Source organism: Lynx rufus, unplaced genomic scaffold (genome assembly GCF_022079265.1).
Source record: "Lynx rufus isolate CCGP_SWC_20201006 ecotype Redwood Valley unplaced genomic scaffold, mLynRuf1.p SCAF_2, whole genome shotgun sequence".
Lineage (NCBI taxonomy): Eukaryota > Metazoa > Chordata > Mammalia > Carnivora > Felidae > Lynx > Lynx rufus.
In genome coordinates, this window is record NW_025814834.1 from 116,624,399 (window position 1) to 116,644,424 (window position 20,026).

The 20,026-nt window shown below is 41.6% G+C and overlaps 1 protein-coding gene across 4 annotated transcripts in view; it reads right to left on the reverse strand.

The window, feature by feature from the left end:
* Positions 1-3,749: 3,749 nt before the first annotated feature.
* Positions 3,750-20,026, reverse strand: part of GABPB2 (GA binding protein transcription factor subunit beta 2) — a 36,147-nt gene continuing 19,870 nt past the window's right edge. For 2 of the 4 annotated variants that reach the window (XM_047085665.1, XM_047085664.1), the window contains exons 6-9: positions 19,259-19,375; positions 15,526-15,711; positions 9,986-10,119; positions 4,494-9,600 (exon numbers count right to left, since the gene is read on the reverse strand). In XM_047085665.1, coding sequence (XP_046941621.1) covers positions 9,298-9,600; positions 9,986-10,119; positions 15,526-15,711; positions 19,259-19,375 — 740 coding nt within the window. In that variant the 3' untranslated portion in view covers positions 4,494-9,297. Of the gene's footprint in view, positions 4,167-4,493; positions 9,601-9,985; positions 10,120-15,525; positions 15,712-19,258; positions 19,376-20,026 lie in introns of those variants that run through there. The other 2 variants (XR_006963035.1, XM_047085666.1) reach the window with 2 other exon arrangements.

Below are 20,026 nucleotides of genomic sequence, written 5' to 3' on the forward strand. Positions count from 1 at the left end.
TTTTTTTTTTTTAAACTAAGATATTAGTTTGGGATGCCTGGGTGGCTCAGTCTGTTGAGCATCTTTTTTTTTTTTATAAGTTTTTTAAAAGTTTATATTTGAGAGAGACAGTGTGTGAGCAGGGGAGGGGCAAAGACATGGAAACAGAATCCAAAGCAGGCTTCAGGCTCTGAGCTGTCAGCACAGAATCCATCACAGCGCCTGAACTCACAAGCCATGAGATCATGACCTGAGCCGAAGTTGGACGCTTAACCAACTGAGCCACCCAGGTGCCCTGAGCATCTGACTCGGGTCATGATCTCTCTGTTCATGGGTTCGAGCCCTGGATCAGGTTCTACTGGCAGTGTAGAACCTGCTTGGGATTCTCTCTCTCAAAAATACATACATACATACATAAACAAACAGACTTTTAAAAATAAAATTAGGGGGGCACCTGGGTGGCCCAGTCAGTTAAGTGTCCCACTTCGGGTCAGGCCATGATCTCATGGTTCAGTTCATGACTTTGAGCCCCCAGTGGGGCTCTCTGCTGTCAGTGAGGAGCTGCTTGGGATCCTCTGTCTTCCTGTCTCTCTGCCCCCCCCACTCATATTCTTTCTCCCTATCTCTCAAAACGAAATAAACACTTAAAAAATTAGAATTAAAAAAAAAAAACAAAATTAGGATACTAGTTCAAACTTTGTCTTTAGAAAAAAACCAGTATGTGCCAGCAAGAGGATACAGTTGTCCCCCTGAGGGATTTCTATGCTGATTTCTCAGAGGCATCCTGGGAGGTTATGGAGAAACCAGGGCCCCAGTGGGCAGAGTGCATCAGCTTGTGTAAGACTTTGGGGATCTGAAACACAGAAGGTTCTATAGTCACAAAGCTTGAAAAGCTGTTCAACATCTTGGGTACTTTGGGAACTAAGTCACAGGGGCCTCAGCTATTACTGTCTCTCAGATTTGTATCTCCTTGATGGCACTACCCCACACTTGGGAACCATACAGGTATGAGTCACTTTCTGCTACTTAATCCAGCAGACCCTTCAGAACGGTTAACTCATAAGAATTTAAGGTTATATCCATGAGTTAGGTTGAAGTTCACGGATAAAATATGAAGCCTATGAATCCAAGGTTGCCTACCTCTACCACATATATTAAGGTCCCAACAGGAAATAAGACAACATACTCAAAATAACAAAGGACTGATTTTAAAGTGAGGGCAAGGGATAGGTCAGTAACTGAGGGTAGTAACAGCCTTGGGCCTGAAAGGATAAAGGGAGATAGTGGTTATTCGGAACTGGCAGGAGAGACTGCATTGAGAGGAGTGATGACCTTTAACCAAAGGGTACAGCTAGGCCCAGGGGACCCCAATGAATGGAACCTGGGCAATCCATATACCGATCCAAGTTTTTTCTCTCCCTCTGATCTCCTGCCAGAGCAGGAATCCAAGTGGAATCCAAAGTGCAGGGAGCCCACTGATGAAATGCATGCAGGATAGCCTCCCAGGATAGAGAAAAAGATATAGAGGGAGTAGTAGTCTAGAAGGAAAGATAGAAGCTATCCAGCATCCTAGAGCTGAAGACCCCACCCAGTCTTCACAAGCGAGGTTACCTTTGACTCTCCTTGTTCAAGTATTGCTGGCCAGCAACTTTGTGGAGATGCCTCCTGAATTGGTTCTGGAGCAAACCTGACTTTGAGTTTGCAAAAAAGGCTGAAGTTACGTCACCCCTGTTTCTTAACTATATGCCCAAAGTTAAGTGAGCAAGATCATATTCTGATTCAAGGACGAATTACACAGGAAAGAACACTGATAACAATGTAGGAACTGTAGTTTTATTATTTTTTTTAATCAGAGAGCAGGAGTGTGGGAAGGGGCAGAGGGAGAGAGAGAAAGAATCTCAAGTACGCTCCACGCTCAGCGCGGAGCTTGACGCAGGGCTTGATCCCACAACCATGGGATCATGACCTGAGCCAAAATTAAGAGTCAGACGCCCAAACCGATGGAGCCACCCAGGTGCCCCAGAACTGCAGTTTTAGAAAGTATATATATTTTTAAAGTTGAGGGACTCTGAGGGACTCTGGGCAGTCACAACTTTTTTTTTTTTTAATCTATATTCTGAAGATAATACATATCTTGCAAGATAGGTGTGTTTGTGTGTATGTGAAACGTCTAGCTCAATGGCAGACATGTAGCAAATCGTTAATGCATAGAGGGGCACCTGGTTGGCTCAGTCAGTAGAGCATGCGACTTAAAAAAATTTTTTTTTAATGTTTGTTTATTTTTGACAGGAAGACAGCATGAGTGGGGGAGGGGCAGAGAGAGAGGGAGACAAAGGATCCAAAGTAGGCTCCAGGCTCGGAGCTGTTAGCACAGAGCCTGATGTGGGGCTCGAACTCATAGAGTGTGAGATCATGACTTGAGCTGAAGTCAGACGTTTAACCAACTGAGCCACCCAGGTGCCTCAAGCATGTGACTCTTGACATTGGGTTGTGAGTTCAAGTCCCAAGTTGGGTGAAGAGTTAACCAAAAAAAAAAAAAACAAAAAACAAAAACACCACCAAAAAACCCTTAATGCATAGAAGCTGTTATTATTTATAATATTGGCCTCCCTCTCAAACAGCACATTTCTTATAGTAAGAACTTTCTTAAACTTTAGGAGTGGTTATGGGAGCAGAGTGCAGCCCCACACTTTGCTCAGGGGTCCGTTATAGTTTTTTTGTTTTGTTTTATTTTTTTAACATTTTTAACACATGTAAATTGTCTGCTGGACATGACTATTAATTTCCCAGTTATCTAGTTTCCTTTTTTTTAAAGTTGTCCCCTATAGTTATAACAAACTTAACTCTATTTATCTATCAGACATCTTGCACAAACCGTACATAGCTGTGGTTTTCACTCAGTTGCTCCCACTGCGACTTTCTCTTGTATTTTCTACCTACTGATCTTCTTGGAGTAGAGGGCTCATTTTCACAGAGGAAATCTTAGGAAAGTTGCCGTAATTCATGGTTTTTTCCCATCCTTTAAGAATATTACCCTTCAGAGAACTCCAGGTTCCCATCTCTCCAATTCCCTTCCAACCTTCCCATGCTCCTGATTTCTCACACTAGGATTTGAATTCAGCAAGACTTTTAGTTCTTTGTTTCTCAAGCCTCAAGTTCCTGCTCTTTTTCTCTCAGCAGAACAAAGGCTGTGTACACATTTATGAGGTATGCTACCAGATGTACCTTATAATTAATATGTACACAGGGTTTTTGACCATACACACACACACACACATCAAAAAGCAATTACCTACATGCAACCTAGTACATGGTAGTGTTCAATTTCCTGAATATTGACTTGGAGCCTTGCCTTGGAGGTTCTACTTGTTGAGCACAGATGCTTATATGTCCTTGGCTTTAGTATTATCCTCCTTTATTTAAGAAAGGCATCCTTGGGGCTCTGGGGTGGCTCAGTCCGTTAAGTGACTGACTCTTGATTTCTGCTCAGTTCATGATCTCACGGTTGTGAGATTGAGCCCTAGGTTGGGCTGTGAGCTGAGCGTAGAGGCTGCTTAAGATTCTCTCTCTCACAACAAACAGGGTTGATGGGGGTGGGAGGGAGGGGAGGGTGGGTGATGGGTATTGAGGAGGGCACCGTTTGGGATGAGCACTGGGTGTTGTATGGAAACCAATTTGACAATAAATTTCATATTAAAAAAATAAATAAATAAAAATAAAGAAGAGTAAACTTAAAAAAAAAAAGATTCTCTCTCTTACGCTCTCCCCCTCTCTCTCTCTGATCCTCTCCCTGGCTCTCTCAAATTAAAAAAAAAATTTTTTTTTGAAGAAAAACAAAAGGCATCCTTTCTGCCAATGGAGCAGCTTTGAGAACACTGTACCCTGGATGGGGACCCCCTCTAGCCAGCCAGATGGGTCTCTTCAGCCCTGGATACTAGTGGGGGTTGAGCCACAACCAGGATGCTACTTGTATTTACTTAATAAATGTATGCTGTATTGGACTGAGATAGCAAAACAGCACCTTATTAACTAAGAATGGCTGAGAAGCCAGCAGAGCAAATCTATTTCCAAGCCTTCTTGAACCTCATGTTCTCCCTCCACCTCATATCTTCGTGTTGACTTTACTCCCACAGAAGGCACAGAGTCATCTCCTTCAGCTCCTGTGCTCTCGTCCTGGTTGTTTGCTTCTAGGGAAGGGAGTGGGGGGATGACAGAAGGGAGAAAGACGTAAGTCTAACAAGCCAGTCAAAAGCTCTCTCCATTCTCATTTACCTCCAGTTGCTCTGCCTGTTAAGAATACCAGCTGAGGAGTAGCTAGATAAAGAAAATGCAGAGGCTGTGAATGGCTTACAAGAGACCCCAACAGGGGAAAGAAGACCCTCCCACACCCTCCCCCTGCTCTGCCTTCATTAGCTCAGCTGGACAGAGAACACTTCCTATTGGAATTTATCTGTGATCAGGAACGAGATGCAATTTTTGCCCAGGAGATGGAAAAAACTTCAATGACACCCTGAAATGGTAAGACTTTGACATTTTATTAAGAAACATCTTTACTTTAAATGATAGTACAAAAATTGTATATATAATATAGATCTGTATAGGTACATATACACACAAAGGCTCATCCACACACACATACACACAATCCTCCTCATCAAAATCAAACCCTATTAAAATCCTAAATAAAGAGAAGTATATTTAAGCTTTCCTAAAACATACTGTACATAAAGCTGTCAGAAAACCTGAAAAACTGAGGACATTTTCAGAAGAATCTAGGCACCCCACCCACCCTCTTTCTCTTCTCCACTAACATAAATGACCTTGGCAGAAGGACAGTACACAGGACAAAGCCAGAGAAGGGAGCTGCTATCCGTCCTTTACTGCTGATAGACCAAGATGCCTGAAAGCAACTGGGAAGGGAAGCACGAGGTATAGGCTGGGACCTAGATTAACTGTCAAAAACAAACCATTTCAGAATGAGCAGAAAATATGTAATAGGGAAGGAGGGGAGTGGAAAGAGGAAGGACAAGGCCCAGAGATTAGAAACGACCTATTAATTATTAATGCCTGGGAAAGACTCAATGAGATAAGACCAATGGGGTCACAGAAGCAGAAGTTAGAGGGGAAGGGGGAGGAGAGAGAGATAGGAAATCACAACTTCCTGCCACTAACAAGCCAAACTGCTACTGTAGAGTCTAGGAATGTCACCCCACCCACTAATCCTAAAGAAGCTCCAAGAAGAAAAAAAAAAGTACCAGAGGCTCAAAACTACTTAATTCAAACTCACATCCTTCTTGCTCCTGGTCTCTTGTTAAACATATTGGCATGGGAAAGAGAGTACTAAGTCAGAAAATAGCCATCACATAAAATGGAGATCGATAAGAGCCCAGAATAGCATATAGGTGGTCTTGACATATATTCCATTCTGAAGCTCCTTTTCTGGCCATACAGAGATGTCTGCACAAGCAGTAGAGAACAGGAGACCATTCCCCAGTAAATCTGGATAAAAACTGATTCCTATTCAACTTCTGGGAAGAGGTCAGTATCTGCCTGAAGTCCTCTAGCTCTGGAAGTCTATAATGATGTTTGTGAGGAGACAGCCATACACGTTTTCTCAAAATGATGCTTTCTCAAAAGGATGAGATTTCTAAACTGGGAAAGCAGGTATCCTGCGCCATGGCCCTTATCCAGGGTTCTTCCTGGTACAGAGGTGTCAGGGGTTTTACAGGTGCCAGTCAGCACGCCTACCTGCTGCCATAGGAGTGGATACAGGGGCTTGCTCTGCGGAAGGGCGGCTCCCTCTTTACCCTGGACACCACTCTGAGCTGTTTGGCTTACATGGTGTCATCACACCACACGCTAAACAAATCTCTGTAAAGCCAGAGATTGGTTTTCCCTGGGGCATGACTCCTCAGGTTTCTCATTATGCCTGTTACAGAGTCTCAGAGAAGGGCCAAAAGAAGGCTTTTTCTTCTTCAGCCCCTTTAGTGAAGCCACAGAAACCCTCTCTAATGTGTTTAATGAAATGAAAATATTTCCAGGTTATACCAGGTACTTTAGAGTTGAACCTCAAATAAACAAAGAGAAAAGTGGGAAAATCTGTATGTATTTATAAATGTACACAGTGATACGCACCCAACAAAGGAGTATTAAAAATGCCCTGGTCACAGAACCCTCTGGTAAATTCATTTCTCTTACATCAATATAAAGAAGTCATTTTGTATGCCATAGATTTCTAACACTACTGAGCAGACACAAAAATGTTAATAATTCAATGGTAAGGCTGAAGACAGGGGGGAAAGGCAAAGCCAAAAATAACTACACAGAGCTCTGACAGAGAAAAAGAACATCTTTTAAGGCTCTGGGTTCAAAACACAGAAATCCTAAAGTCAAGTTCTCCCATACTTCCATTAAGAGACCTCAACTCTGGCATTACAATTAAGAGATCCCACAGAGGTAGTGATAGGAAGGGAACGTTCATTTATATATTTATAAGTAATTTCCCTGAAGCCAGGAACAAGAACAGAAATATTAACATTTCTTTCTTTCTCTCTTGGGGGAAGGCTTATGACCAAAGTCAAATGTAGAGCCTAAAATTCATATATTAATACTGATATTGTTAAAGCAGCTTTATTTTAAGGTAGGCAATCATCCTAAGTTCCAGGTTTCTCGGCTTAAGCACCAACTCTGAACCACCTGTTATTTGATTCTCTGTAATCCAATCTTGCCAATAAACCAGGTGAATCCACCAACCCAGAAGAATCTAGTAACATTTTCCCAACATCCATTGCTGATCCAGAAGGATATGCTAAATCATAAAATGGTACTGCCATTAATGCATTTAATATTTAACTTCTAACTACTTCAAGCGATCCTGACCTACCATTCTCTTCAAGGCAATACAAAGTGGAGACGAAATCCTATTTCTTTTCCTAGGGATGCTAAATGGTGTATTTCAAGTAAATAACAACAAATACCTTTTTGCTACCCACCCCTTTCCAGACATTTCTCTTTTCTCTTTCCCTATCCCAACTCCCTATCTCAGAGACCCCATCATCAAAAATGACTTGGACTGTAGTAAAGATTTTTCTAGGTGAGAATGACAGCCTCCTGCAGAAAGAGAATAGTAAGAATTTCTAAACAGTTCCCCAAAGCAGTAAGGAGCTATGCTCAGCAGGGAGTGTTGGATGGCAACTCCCGTCCCCAATCAGAAGCTACCCCAAAGAGTGAGGGGGCTGGGCCTGGATATCGTCTGCAGAGTTAACCTCCACCCCCTTAACAGGAAAGGAAAAAAAAAAAAAAAAGAATTAAAGTCAATATATACACAAAGAACATTAGGAAATCATACCTAAAATGACCCTCTATCTCTATCTCTGTTGTTAAGCTAAGGCTCTGAAAAGGCACACAATAGCAGCTTATTGTTAGCACCTGGTTCACAAAGGGACTCAGAAAAAAGAAAAACATCACACACACACAAAAAAGGATGATTTGGCAGCAGAAGGCACAATTGTCCCCTCACCCTTACCTACGCTCCTCCACTGCGTTTCATCAGCCACCCTCCCCCACCCCCCCAAACCCAGAGTAATCTCTCAAGTCCCCGGAGAAAACCTAGTTTTATGGTGGCCAGTAGCCAAGACTCATTTCAAAACTGGTATTTTTGCCTATAAGCCTCTACTAGCCAATTCTGTTTGCTAAATCTGGTTTGGGGAGTTATGTTTTCAGTCTATTTTGAGCCCCAAGTGATTCTGCACCTCTGGAAAACTGCAGCAAATTACTTCACTAATCAAGGTAAATAGAGCCATGTTAACTGTCAAGTTTTATTCCAGATTAAAAATGTATGTTTTCCCCATGATCGCTAATTAAGAAAACCGTATTCTAAACAGTCATTCAAATGTTTACTTGGCACATCTCCCCCTGGTTTCTTCTTCTAATTTACAATAAAGCAAGCAAGCAGGTCGAGAATGATGAGGGCCCAATTTCAAAAGCAGTAACTTCTGTAATGTAACCTCTCCACAACCTCTCTCTCTCCAGCCATCCCCCCTTTCTTTTGAAAAAACTCCAAACTGGCACACGAAGAAAACCCAGCAATGAAACACTTTCCAGTAGTGTCTAGGCAGAGGGAGCAGGCATAGCGGTAGAGAAGGGAGTCAGGCAGACAAAGTTATCAGGCTAAAAGTTCTGGCTCCTTACTTTATGACACTGCTGATTTTTACTCCCTTTGCCATCACACACCGAGCACCTATAAGGCACGAAAGCTGTGCGCAGGGCCCGACCTTAAGGAAACAGAACAAGTTACTCATCCGAAGTGAAACATAAAATTCCAACAACACCCTCAGCACTCACCTGTCCCCTGACTTCTTTTGCAATTAAGAGGATACCACATAAACTCCACAGAAAGGCACACTTAGAAAACGCCACACAATTTTATAAAATTAAAAAGTTGATATTAAACCTTGGTATTATATAAATAAGTGTTTGGAAGCAAGTTGTTCTAGCAACAGACTACCCTCCTGATGGTGATTTTATAAAATCCAGCCAGAGCAAAGTTTGGATCTCGAGACCAGATTGTTTCATAACCCCACAAGCTCTTTCTGGCCACCTTCCAGCGTTGTGGAAGCACAGCCTGGAGGATTTTGGATTGACATACACTTCTCCCACGTAAACAAGTTCTCTTTCCTTTCCAGTTTTTAAATATTCCACTTCAGTTTCTTAAACTGGCATCTGAATTATGGACACATAATGGATGCAGAGTTAGTGAGGCAATTACCAATTTCTTTTCAGTGAAGTGAGCTCAGGACAGAAGGGAATGCCTGCTCCTTTGGAAGTGGAATAGATCTCTTTCTCTTCCCAAAAGCTTGCTTCTAACCCCCCTCCCAGTTAGTTTCCTTCTCTACCAGGTACACATCAATCTAAGGCATATTATATGGTCACCTGATGGTACGATTATTAAAGGCCCTGTGTGTGTTCATACTAGGAATGTTATCTTAAAATCTTCTGACAGAAAGTCAGTTGTTTAAAAAACAATCAACCCACAATATCCAGCACTCTTTTACCTCTAAGCTTAAAGCAGTGATGATGGGAGCTGGAAATTTGGTCCTTATTCTTTAGGTCCCCCAGAAGAAGTATTCCCCTGATTTGGCTTTGCATTTTCCAGTTGCATAGCAAGCCTTCCTGAGTCCAAGCACTGTGCCCTGCTATAGTTTTCTTCTTTAGGACATCCTTTCTTCTTTAGGACATGATTATACAATGTGAGTCCTCTGTATTTTCTTTTAAAAAGAGGAAAAAGACGGACACAGTCCAAGTTGTGGCCCTCACATGTTAAGATGAAACAGTTTCTATGGAAACTCCCGCATGTGGCCCTGTCGTCCCTGTGGCCCCCGAGGTCACTCCCGCATCTCTCTCTTTCAACTCTCCCTCCGTAACCACCACGGCATCTACCTCCGCCACCTCTTCGACCATGGTGAAATCAACTCCGTTGGGCTGCTGTCGGGCCATGGCCTCTAGCTTGAGGCGGTACTGTTCTGCCTCCTGCTCTTTCTTTAGGAGCTGGTGTCGGTACTCCTGAGCTCTTCGATTGGCCTCCTGGAGCTGCTGCTGTAGGAGCTCTCTTTCGGTGCCCTCCTGTAAAAGGAAACCGTATCACCGCCAGGTAAGAATTCCTGATCCCTGGTCATCCAGAGAGTAGACAAAAATATAAACAAGGGGGGCACCGGGGTGGCTCAGTCAGTTAAGCGTCTGACTTCGGCTCAGGTCATGATCTCACAGTTTGTGAGTTCCAGCTCCACGTCGGGCTCTGTCCTGACAGCTCAGAGCCTGGAGTCTTATTCGGATTCTGTGTCTCCCTCTCTCTCTGCCCCTCCCCCAGTCATGCTCTGTCTCTTTCAATAATAAATAAACATTAAAAAAAATTTTTTTTTAAATATATAAAGAAGGGTCCAGGCCTTCTTCCAAGTTTGCCTTTTGAGTATTTCCTGTCTCTTCTCTCTACCACTCCTAAACACGTTACCTTGCTTTCCTCCCCACTGTTTGTCATCTCTTCTATCCTTGGTTTCTTAGTCAGGGGCAACTTCTCTGCTTCTTCTTCCTCTTCTTCTTCAATTACAGTCTCTTCTGCAACCTGACCAGCAGGTACAGTTAGAACTACAAGCCAAAGGACACCAATTGGAGATAATGAATACATAGTAAAACAAAGAGGTTTTGCCTACTTTCAAGTTTGTTTTTTTTAATTTTTTTTTTTTAAATTTTTTTTTTTCAACGTTTATTTATTTTTTGGGACAGAGAGAGACAGAGCATGAACGGGGGAGGGGCAGAGAGAGAGGGAGACACAGAATCGGAAACATGCTCCAGGCTCTGAGCCATCAGCCCAGAGCCCGACGCGGGGCTCGAACTCACGGACCGCGAGATCGTGACCTGGCTGAAGTCGGACGCTTAACCAACTGCGCCACCCAGGCGCCCCTGTTTTTTTTAATTTTTTAAATTTCTTTTGAGAGAGAGAGAGAGAGAGAGAGCGCAAGCAGGGGAAGGGCAGAGAGAGAGGGAGAAAGAATCCCAAGCGGGCTCCACACTGACAGGCGCCTCACTGACTCCTACTGCTTGCTTTAAATTAGAAAATAAACTGCAAGATGTTATCTGAAATCTTATTGTTCATATCTCTTCGGATTTTAGAATCAACAGGTAAAGCACAGCCTTACAGAGAGAAACAGAAAGGATTAGAGAGGCAAATCTGGAAGCCATGCAGTCAACAACTAGGTCTGAGGCTCTTATATAAAGATGTCTCACTCTAGGTTAGAAGCTATGGCTGAGAAGCTTACAATTCTTTGCTTTTATTTTGTTTTTTTAAATGTTTATTTATTTTTGAGAGAGTGGGTGGGAGGGGCAGAGAGAGAGGGAGACACAGAATCTGAAGCAGGCTTCTGGCTCTGAGCTCTCAGCACAGAGCCCGATGCGGGGCTTGAACTCACAAATGGTGAGATCATGACCTGAGCCAAGGTCAGATACTTAACCGACTGAGCCCCCAGGCACCCCGCCTTACAATTCTTTAGGAGTGATTTGTCTAAAGAAGGCCTGATGTCTTTACATAAGATTTTTGAGAAACTTCACATGAAAGCAGCTGGCCATTCACTGTATCTAATTTGCTTAGATATTTATAGGTAAGTGAGTGAAGGGTCAAAACACACATCCTGCACTATACATCTATCAGTATGGCTAGAATTTTAATAATACCAGATACTGACGAGGATGTAGAAAAACTGGATTATTCATAAATTGCTGGTGGGAATGTAACACTGTACAGTCACTCTAAGAAACAGTTTGGCAGTTTCTTACAAAACTAAACATGCACTTACCATGCAACCCAGCAACTGCACTTTTGGGCATTTATCCCAGAGAACTGAAAATTTATGTTCCCATAAATCCTGTACAGTATTGGTCATAACAGCTTTATTCATAGATAGTCCAAAACTAGCAACACACTTAAATGTCCTTCAATGAGTGGTTAAACTCCATACCATGGATACTACTTAGCAATAAAAAGGAATGAACTACTGATACAAACAGCAACTTGGATAGCTCTTAAGGGAATTACGCTGAGAGAAAAAAACCCAATCTCAAAATGTTATATATTACATGATTCCATTTATATGATATACTTTTTTAAATTAATTAATTAATTTAGAGAGAGACAGAGAGAGCAAGTGGGAGAGGGGCAGAGAGAGGGAGAGAGAGAGAATGCCAAGCAGACTCCGCACTCTCAGTGTAATGTGGGGCTTGGACTCATGAACTGCGAGACCAAGAGTTGGACGCTTAACTGACTGAGCCACCCAGGCGCCCCTATAATGTTCTTGGAATGACAAAAGTATAGAGGTAGAAAACAAATGAGTTAGTGGTTGCCAGGGGTTAGGAATGGGGTGGGAAGGGAGAGGGCTGTGGACATAAAAGTAGCACAAGGGATCCTTGTGATTGAACTGTTCTCTGTCCTGACTGTGGTGGTCCTAGAACAAATCTACACATGTATTATCCTGCATAGAGCTAAGTATATACACAAATTAATGCATATAAAATTGGAAAAATCTCAATAAGGTTGGTAAACTGTATCAATGTCAATTTTCTATGTTAAAGCACTACTGCAAAATGGGGGAAACTGGGTGATAGGTACACTCGATTTCTCTGTTTATTTCTTACACTTGTACATAAATCTACAATGATCACAAAATACAAAAGCTTAAAATTCTATTTAGGTTTTAGGGTACCTTATGATTTTTGTTTAAAACAGAAGATTTATCTAGTTATTTGGTTTGGTTGATTTAAAAATTAGCTTGTGAGGTGCTTGCATGGCTCAGTTGTGAAGCATCTGACTTCAGCTCAGCTTATGATTTCACAGTTTAGGAGTTCAAGTCCCACACTGGGTGAGCTCGAGCCACACTTCGGGTAAAACACGAGCCCTGTTTTGGGTGAGCCCTGCTTCTCTCTCTCTCTCTCTCTCTCTCTCTCTCTCATCCTCTTTCCCTCTCTGCCTCTCGTGAGATTCTCTCTCTCTGCCCGCACTCTCTCACTTGTGCTCCCCCATCTCTCTCAAAGAAGTAAAATAAAATAAAATAAAAATTAGCTTGTATTCTGTGGGTACTCATCAATTGATGGCAATAGAAAACAGCTTAGATATCAGCTAAGTGGAAAAGGAACTTTAGTCTGGGTTTTAAAACTTTCTGCAGATAATTCACAAAATCTCAGCTGTCCTTCTGTCCTTCTGTGTGCCTGGTTAATACATTTGTAAAAAGCAGTGTAGTTCATCCAGGCAAAACCTCAATTTTTTTCTCTTTGAAACAACTCCATTCTCATTTATTTAACTCCATTATAAGCAGAGTCTCTCACCTACCCAATGAAGCCCCCAAAGCATTAAGTGATAATTATGTTCACAAAAACATCAATAATATATTTCCAAATAAAACCATTAAGAATTTATGATACCAAAACTTGGATTATAAAGGTTTAATTCCTACTCTGTCTTCCTATACAGCAAAGATCCACCAATTTAAAGTTTGAAAATTATAAAATCCCCATCATTATTAGGCCAAGTGAAAATTTTGGTGACTCAGATTCAATAAACCAACCCTCCTCTTTTCAAACTCCAATTTAAAAAAAATTTTTTTTAAATGTTTATTTATTTTGAGAGAGAGAGAGAGTGTGAGCGGGGGAAGGGCAGAGAGAGAGGGAGACATAGAATCTGAAGCCGGCTCCAGGCTCTGAGCTATTAGCACAGAGCCTGATATGGGGCTCGAACTCACAAACTGTGAAATCATGACCTGAGCTGAAGTAGGATGCTTAAGCAACTGAGCCACCCAGGAACCCCCATTTTTCTTTTTTTTAAAGTAGGCTTCACTCCCAGCACAGAGCCCACTGTGGGGCTTGAACTCACGACCCTGCGATCAAGAGTCTGACGCTCAACTGACTGAGCCCCTAAACTCCAATATTTTTAAAGAATGAAGTTGTGTGATTAGTTTCTTTCTTTTCAAAAAATAATTTACAGATGTATTTCTTGAATAAGTAATACATTCACATGGTTCAAAAACTAAAAGAGTATATATAGTGAAAAGCCTCCCATCCATCCCCACGTACTGTCTCAGCAGGCAACCAATGTTTTCAATGTTATTCTTGAATGTTCTTCCAGAGATGGTCTAAGTCTACAAATATATTAGCAAAAATACATATATCTCCCTCTTTTTAAAAAATACAAATGCAGCATATTCTATACTGTCCTGCATCTTGTTCTTGTAACTTCACAATATAGTTTAGAGATAAGATCATGCTAGTATATAAGGCATTTCCTCATTGTTTTTAAATAGCTGCATAGTATTTCAAAGCGTGGGTGTAACAATTTCTTTATCCAGTTCCCTATTGATGTATACTTAGGTTGTTTTAATTTTTCATTTTCATTAAAATTTTTTTTTTTATTTAGGGGCATCTGGATAGCTCAGTTGGTTAAGCCTCCAACTCTTGATTTTGGCTCAGGTCATCATATCGTGGGTTGTGATCAAGCCCCAAGTTGGGCTCTGTGCTGACAAAGTGGAGCCTGCTTGGGATTCTCTCTCTCCCTCTCTCTGCCCCTTCCCCACTTGTGCTCTCTCTCAAAATAAATAAATGAACATTAAAAATAAATAAATAAATAAATTTTTATTTAGGGGCACCTGGGTGGGTCAGTTGGTTAAGCATCCAACTCTTTTTTTTTATGTAAATAATTATTTATTTTGAGAGAGAGAGCACATGGGGGAAGGGCAGAGAGAGGGGGAGAGAGAATCCCAAGTAGGCTCCACACTGTGCGCAGAGCCTGACTTGGGTTCGATCCGATGAACTGTGAGATCATGACCCAAGCCGAAACCAGGAGTGGACGTGACTGAGCTACCCATTTGCCCCAAGCATCTGACTCTTGATCTCAGCTCAGGTCTTGATCTCAGGATTGTGAGCTCAAGCCCCGTGTTGGGCTCTGTGCTAGGTGTGAAGCCTAATTTAAAAAGGAAAAAAAAAAGAAAAAATGTTTTATTTGAGTATAGTTGACACATAATGTTACATCAGTTTCAGGTGTACAACACAGTGATTCAACTTTTCTGTGCATTACGTTATGCTCACCACAAATATAGCTACCATCAAATTAGGTTCTTTTTAATCTTTGATGATTACAAATAATGCTGTAATTAATAACTTAGTATATATTTCACTTCTGTGTGTGAATATAAATTCTTAGAAAACAACTTTTTAGCCAAAAGGTATGTGTATCTAGTACTGACAGATATTGCAAACTGTTCTTTAAAGAATACATTAATTTACACTCTAACCAGTGATTTTTTTTTTTTTAAGATCAAGTATTCTCTACACCCAACATGGGGCTCAAAGTTACAACTCCGAGATCGAGAGTCCCATGCTCCACCAACTGAGTCAGCCAGTGATTTATAAGAGTGTCTATTTTGGGGCGCCTGGGTGGCTCAGTCGGTTAGGCGTCTTGACTTTGGCTCAGGTCATGATCTCACGATTTGTGAGTTTGAGCCCCACATTGGGCTCTGTGCTGTCAGTGCAGAGCCCACTTCAATCCTCTGTCTCTCTTGCTCTATGTCCCTCCCCTGCTCACGCCCCCGGCTCTGAAAAATAAACATTAAAAAAAAAATTAAAAAGTGCCTAGTTCCCCACACTTTTGACAATACAGTATAATAATGGTATCTCAGTACAATGTTAAATTGCATTTCTCTTGCTATATATGAAATAGGTTGAACACATTTCCATATTTTAAGACCTATTAGTATTTTCTATGAACTATTGGTTCATATTATCTCCTCTTTTCTATCAGATTATTGGCTTTTACTCACAAGTTTTATATATATTAGGGAAATCAGGCTTTCCCAGCCTGATTTCTGTTTCTTTTTCTATCTTGGAGCATCTTTGCCCCATCTGGCATCTGGCATTCTCCTAGTCCCACTACTTGCTTTAATACCTCATTTTCAGAAGAATGTGGAGTGTGTAAAATATCTTTTAATACACATTTGCCTAAATGGGATAACTCACCTTGCTGTCCATCTTGCACAGTTACAATAAATGGCTGGCCAATGCTTCCGGCAGGGACTGCAGTTTGGATATTACCCAGAGGGACTCCATCAGTCACTATGGTGATGACCCTTTGGCCTCCACTCCCCACCACTTGCTGGATTGATGAGTCAATGGAATCTCCCTCTATGATTTCCTCTGAATTAGCTAGAGATGACAAAAGTGAATTTGAAATTTCAGCTTTTTAAAAAACAGGAGTTTAACAATTTCAGCCTCCTTGAAATTGATAATAAATAATCAGGGATAGGAAAACTTAAAAAAAGAAGTTAGATTCAACAGTTTCTAAAGCAAGCTTTTGTGAACAATGCTAAGTCAGAGGAGAAAAGAAAATAGTGAATGCTTTAGAACAGTATTTTCTAAAATGTCTTCATTGAGATGTTAATAGCTTTCACTAAGGATGGGCCCTATGCAGAAATGTATTTTCAAAATGCCAGTTTAAATATGCTTATATTTTTTGTTTGTTTTGTAAGAAGTATTAGAAACCCCAACAGGCTAATGAGCACTGTGATTCTCCAACAGGGGTAAGATATGCTGAGTTTCCCCAGCGTATCTGATCATGGAATTCTTTTCTCAGAAAGCATCTTGAAAGTCTAAATAAATCTATGGAACTTAGAAAAATAATTATAAATTAGAGTATATCTATTTCTGTAAGAAAATGGAGGTATTTAATAGTGAATTAACAATAATAAGTAGTCAAAGCACTGAAGAGGTCTGATAGACACAAATGGTAGGTGGCTTCTGCCATCTGACAGATAAACAATAATATTAATAGCAACTAACACCAACTACTTACAGCGTAGCCCAGGTACCTTTCTAAGAGCTTTATATATATTATGTTAAATCAAGATATTCATGGGGCACCTGGGTGGCTCAGTCAGTTAAGCATCCGACTTCGGCTCACGTCATGATCTCACGGTTTGGTTCGTGGGTTCAAGCCCCACATCAGGCTTTGTGCAGACAGTGCAGAGCCTGCTTCGGATCCTCTCTCTACCACTCCCCCACTCACACTCACATGCTCTCTCTTAAAAATAAACAAAAGGATGCCTGGGTGGCTCAGTCTGTTGAGCGTCAGATTTTGGCTCAGGTCATGATCTCACAGTTTGTGGGTCCAAGCTCCACATCGGGCTCTGTGCTGACAGCCTGCTCAGAGCCTGGAGCCTACTTCAGATTCTGTGTCTCCTTTTCTCTCCGCCCCTCCCCTGCTCACACTCTGTCTCTCAAAAGTAAATAAATGTAAAAATAATAATAATAATAAAAATTAAAAAATGTTAAAAATTTTTTTAATGTGTATTTATTTCTGAGAGAGAGAGAGACAAAGCGTGAATGGGGGAAGAGCAGAGAGAGAAGGAGACACAGAATCTGAAGCAGGCTCCAGGCTCTGAGCAATCAGTACAGAGCCCGATGTGGTGCCTGAACCCATGAACTGTGATATCATGACCTAAGTTGAAGTTGGTTGCTTAACCAACTGAGCCACCCAGGTGCCCCAAAATAAATAAATGTTTAAAAAAATGGCTAAGATGGTAAAATTTAGGGGCGCCTAGGTGGCTCAGTCAGTTGAACATCTGACTTTGGCTCAGGTTCTGATCTCATGGTTCAAGAGTTCAAGCCCTGTGTGGGGCTCTGTACTGATGGCTTTATGCTGACGGTTCGGAGCCTGCTTTGGATTGTCTGTCTCCCTCTCTTTCTGCCCCACGTGCTCTCTCTCAAAAATAAATAAATAAACACTTAAACAAAATTAAAATTCAGTTTGGTAATTAAAAAGTGGGGGTGGGGTGGCGTTGCGCCTGGCTGGCTCAGTCAGAAAAGCATGACTCTTGATCTTGGGGTCGTGAGTTTGAGCCCCACATTGGGTGTAGAGATTACTTAAATAAATAAAACTTAAAAAAAAAAAAGATTTTCAGTTTGGTTAGTCAATATTCCCAGTAACTATTAGGGAAAAGAGTTCTTACCACTATGGAATTTCTCTGTCTAAAGAGTCTAAGGTAAACTTTGCACTAAATGGGGTATGGACTATCCACATGAAACACATTCAGGTGGTTAAATGGAAATAGAGCATTCACATCTCTTAAAAACAAAACACAGTTAAATGTTATAGCTGAAAGAACCTCAACAGATAATCTGATCCAACCATCCAAACTCAGCCAGAGGTGAGGAGACTGAGACCTGGAGAAGTTAAGTAATTTATTCAGTCAAAAAGCAAATTAAGGGCACCTGGGTGGCTCAGTCGGTTAAGTGTCCCACTTTGGCTCAGGTCATGATCTCATGGTTCGTGGGTTCAAGCCCTGGGTTGGGCTCTGTGCCAACAGCTCAGAGCCTGGAGCCTGCATCCAATTCTGTGTCTCCCTCTCTCCCTCGGCCCCTCCCCCCGCTCATGCTCTGTCTCTCAAAAATAAATAAACATCAACAAAAATTTTTTTAAAAAGCAAATAAAAATAACAAACACAAGTTAAATACATTGTTTTTCCCTTTGCCATGACACTCACTCATACATGTGTGAATGGAGATCTTTATGATTGCTGCCAGTCGGAAAAATAGGATTGGAGGAATGTTCTCACACCCAAATGTCAATGGCAGAAAGAAATCAGAACAATCTGCCTTCATTTATAATGGAGCAGACTCTGCCAGAGGGCTCCAGAAAGATTCCTACATGACTATTTGCCCCTACCTATATGGAGCTCTAAGCCTTTTCCCCATAGACTACTGGCTCCCACTAAGTGACTTGAAACCTCTTTATTTTAAATATCAGAAGGGCACTATACAGCATATGTCGCCCCAACTCTATTAGAAATGCCAAAATATGGGGGCGTCTCGGTGGCTCAGTCGGTTAAGCATATGACTTCGGCTCAGGTCATGATCCCACAGTTTGAGTTCGAGCCCTGCATTGGGCTTTGTGCTGACACAGAGCTTCAGATTCTGTGTCTCCTTCTCTCTCTGCCCCTCCCCACTCATGCTCTGTCTCTCTCTCTCTCTCTCTCTCCCAAAAATAAGTAAACATTAAAAACAATTAAAAAAAAAAAGAAGTGCCAAAATATGATCTCCAGTGAAAATAAAAGGAAGCCACCCTGAAGTACCCAGGATATGACGAGAGAGGTAGCAGTCCTATGTATTTTGACGCTTTTATAAATACAACATATCTAAGCTGCTATTTTGAATCATCCTGTGATAGCATCAGTCAAAACATAACATAAAGTATTTCCCAAATAATCTTCTAATAGAAGACTAAACACTTCAATCTGAAGCAACTGGAGTCAGGGCAAACAAACTTGAAACTGCAAAAATACAAAGAAATTAACTTAGACATTCTCTAAGATTATTCAGCCATCTGATTATACTGCTTAGTCATTTTTCTTTCTGATGCTCAATGACTCTACATGCCTCTTTCCTAGATTTATCTAATTATACTTCATGCAAATTAAATCTGCTGGAAATGTGAAAACAAAAAGAAGAAATGGTGATTCAGGGTGTCTGGGTGGCTTGGTCAGTTAAGTGTCCGATTCTTGGTTTCAGCTTAAGTCATGATCTCACAGTTCATGAGATCGAGCCTCTTGTTAGGCTCTGTGCTGACAGCACAGGGCTTGCTTGGGATTATCTTTCCCCCTCCCTTGATGCCCCTCCCTCTCTCTCCCAAAATCAATGAATAAATTTAGAAACAAAGAAGAAATGGTGATTTGCCCAGCAGATATCCCTTACCTACCTGTGGCTCTGTGGGAGTTGGAGAGGGGGGCTGAGGCCTCAGCAAGAGCTGCAAGGGTGGCCAGCACCGAGGTGGTGGAATTTGCCAAGTGTGCTGCTGACGAGGCATGGGGGTCACCTATTTTGGTAAAAAAGGCAAATGAGGTCTGGTGTAGAAAATAAATGGAGATGAACTAAAAATGGCTTTTATTATCTGGGGTACCCGGGTGGCTCAGTTGGTTAAGTATCTGACTCTTGGTTTCAGCTCAGGTCATAAACTCAAGGTTTGTGGGTTCGAGCTCCAGGTTGGGCTCTGTGCTGACAGTGTGGTGCCTGCTTGGGATTCTCTCTCTCCCTCTCTCTGTCCCTTTCCTGCTTTCTCTCTCTCTCTCTCAAAATAAATAAACATTTTAAAAAATGGCTTTTATTAAATCAAAACCTCAGCTTTGCTCTCCCATACAAACTGATATAAACCAATGATTGTGGTATTAACAGTTTGGAAGGTTTAGAAAAGTTTTTCCTTTAAAGGGGATTAAGGTAATATGCTTGGTATAGGGCCACTACATTCCCCACATTTGCTCATTCTCTTGGCACTGCCAGTGCTGAGCATTAGTAGCCGGCAGCCCAGGAGTGCCACCCACTCACTCGGCTGGCTGTACAGAGCTCTGCTTGGCAGCAGGTGGTAAGGACACAGAGTATGACTTACCCTAAACTATTGCTGCTGCGGGAAGAGGCTCTGCCTGGGCTTTACTTAACCACACTGCATCTATCCATCAGCTAGACAGGTGAG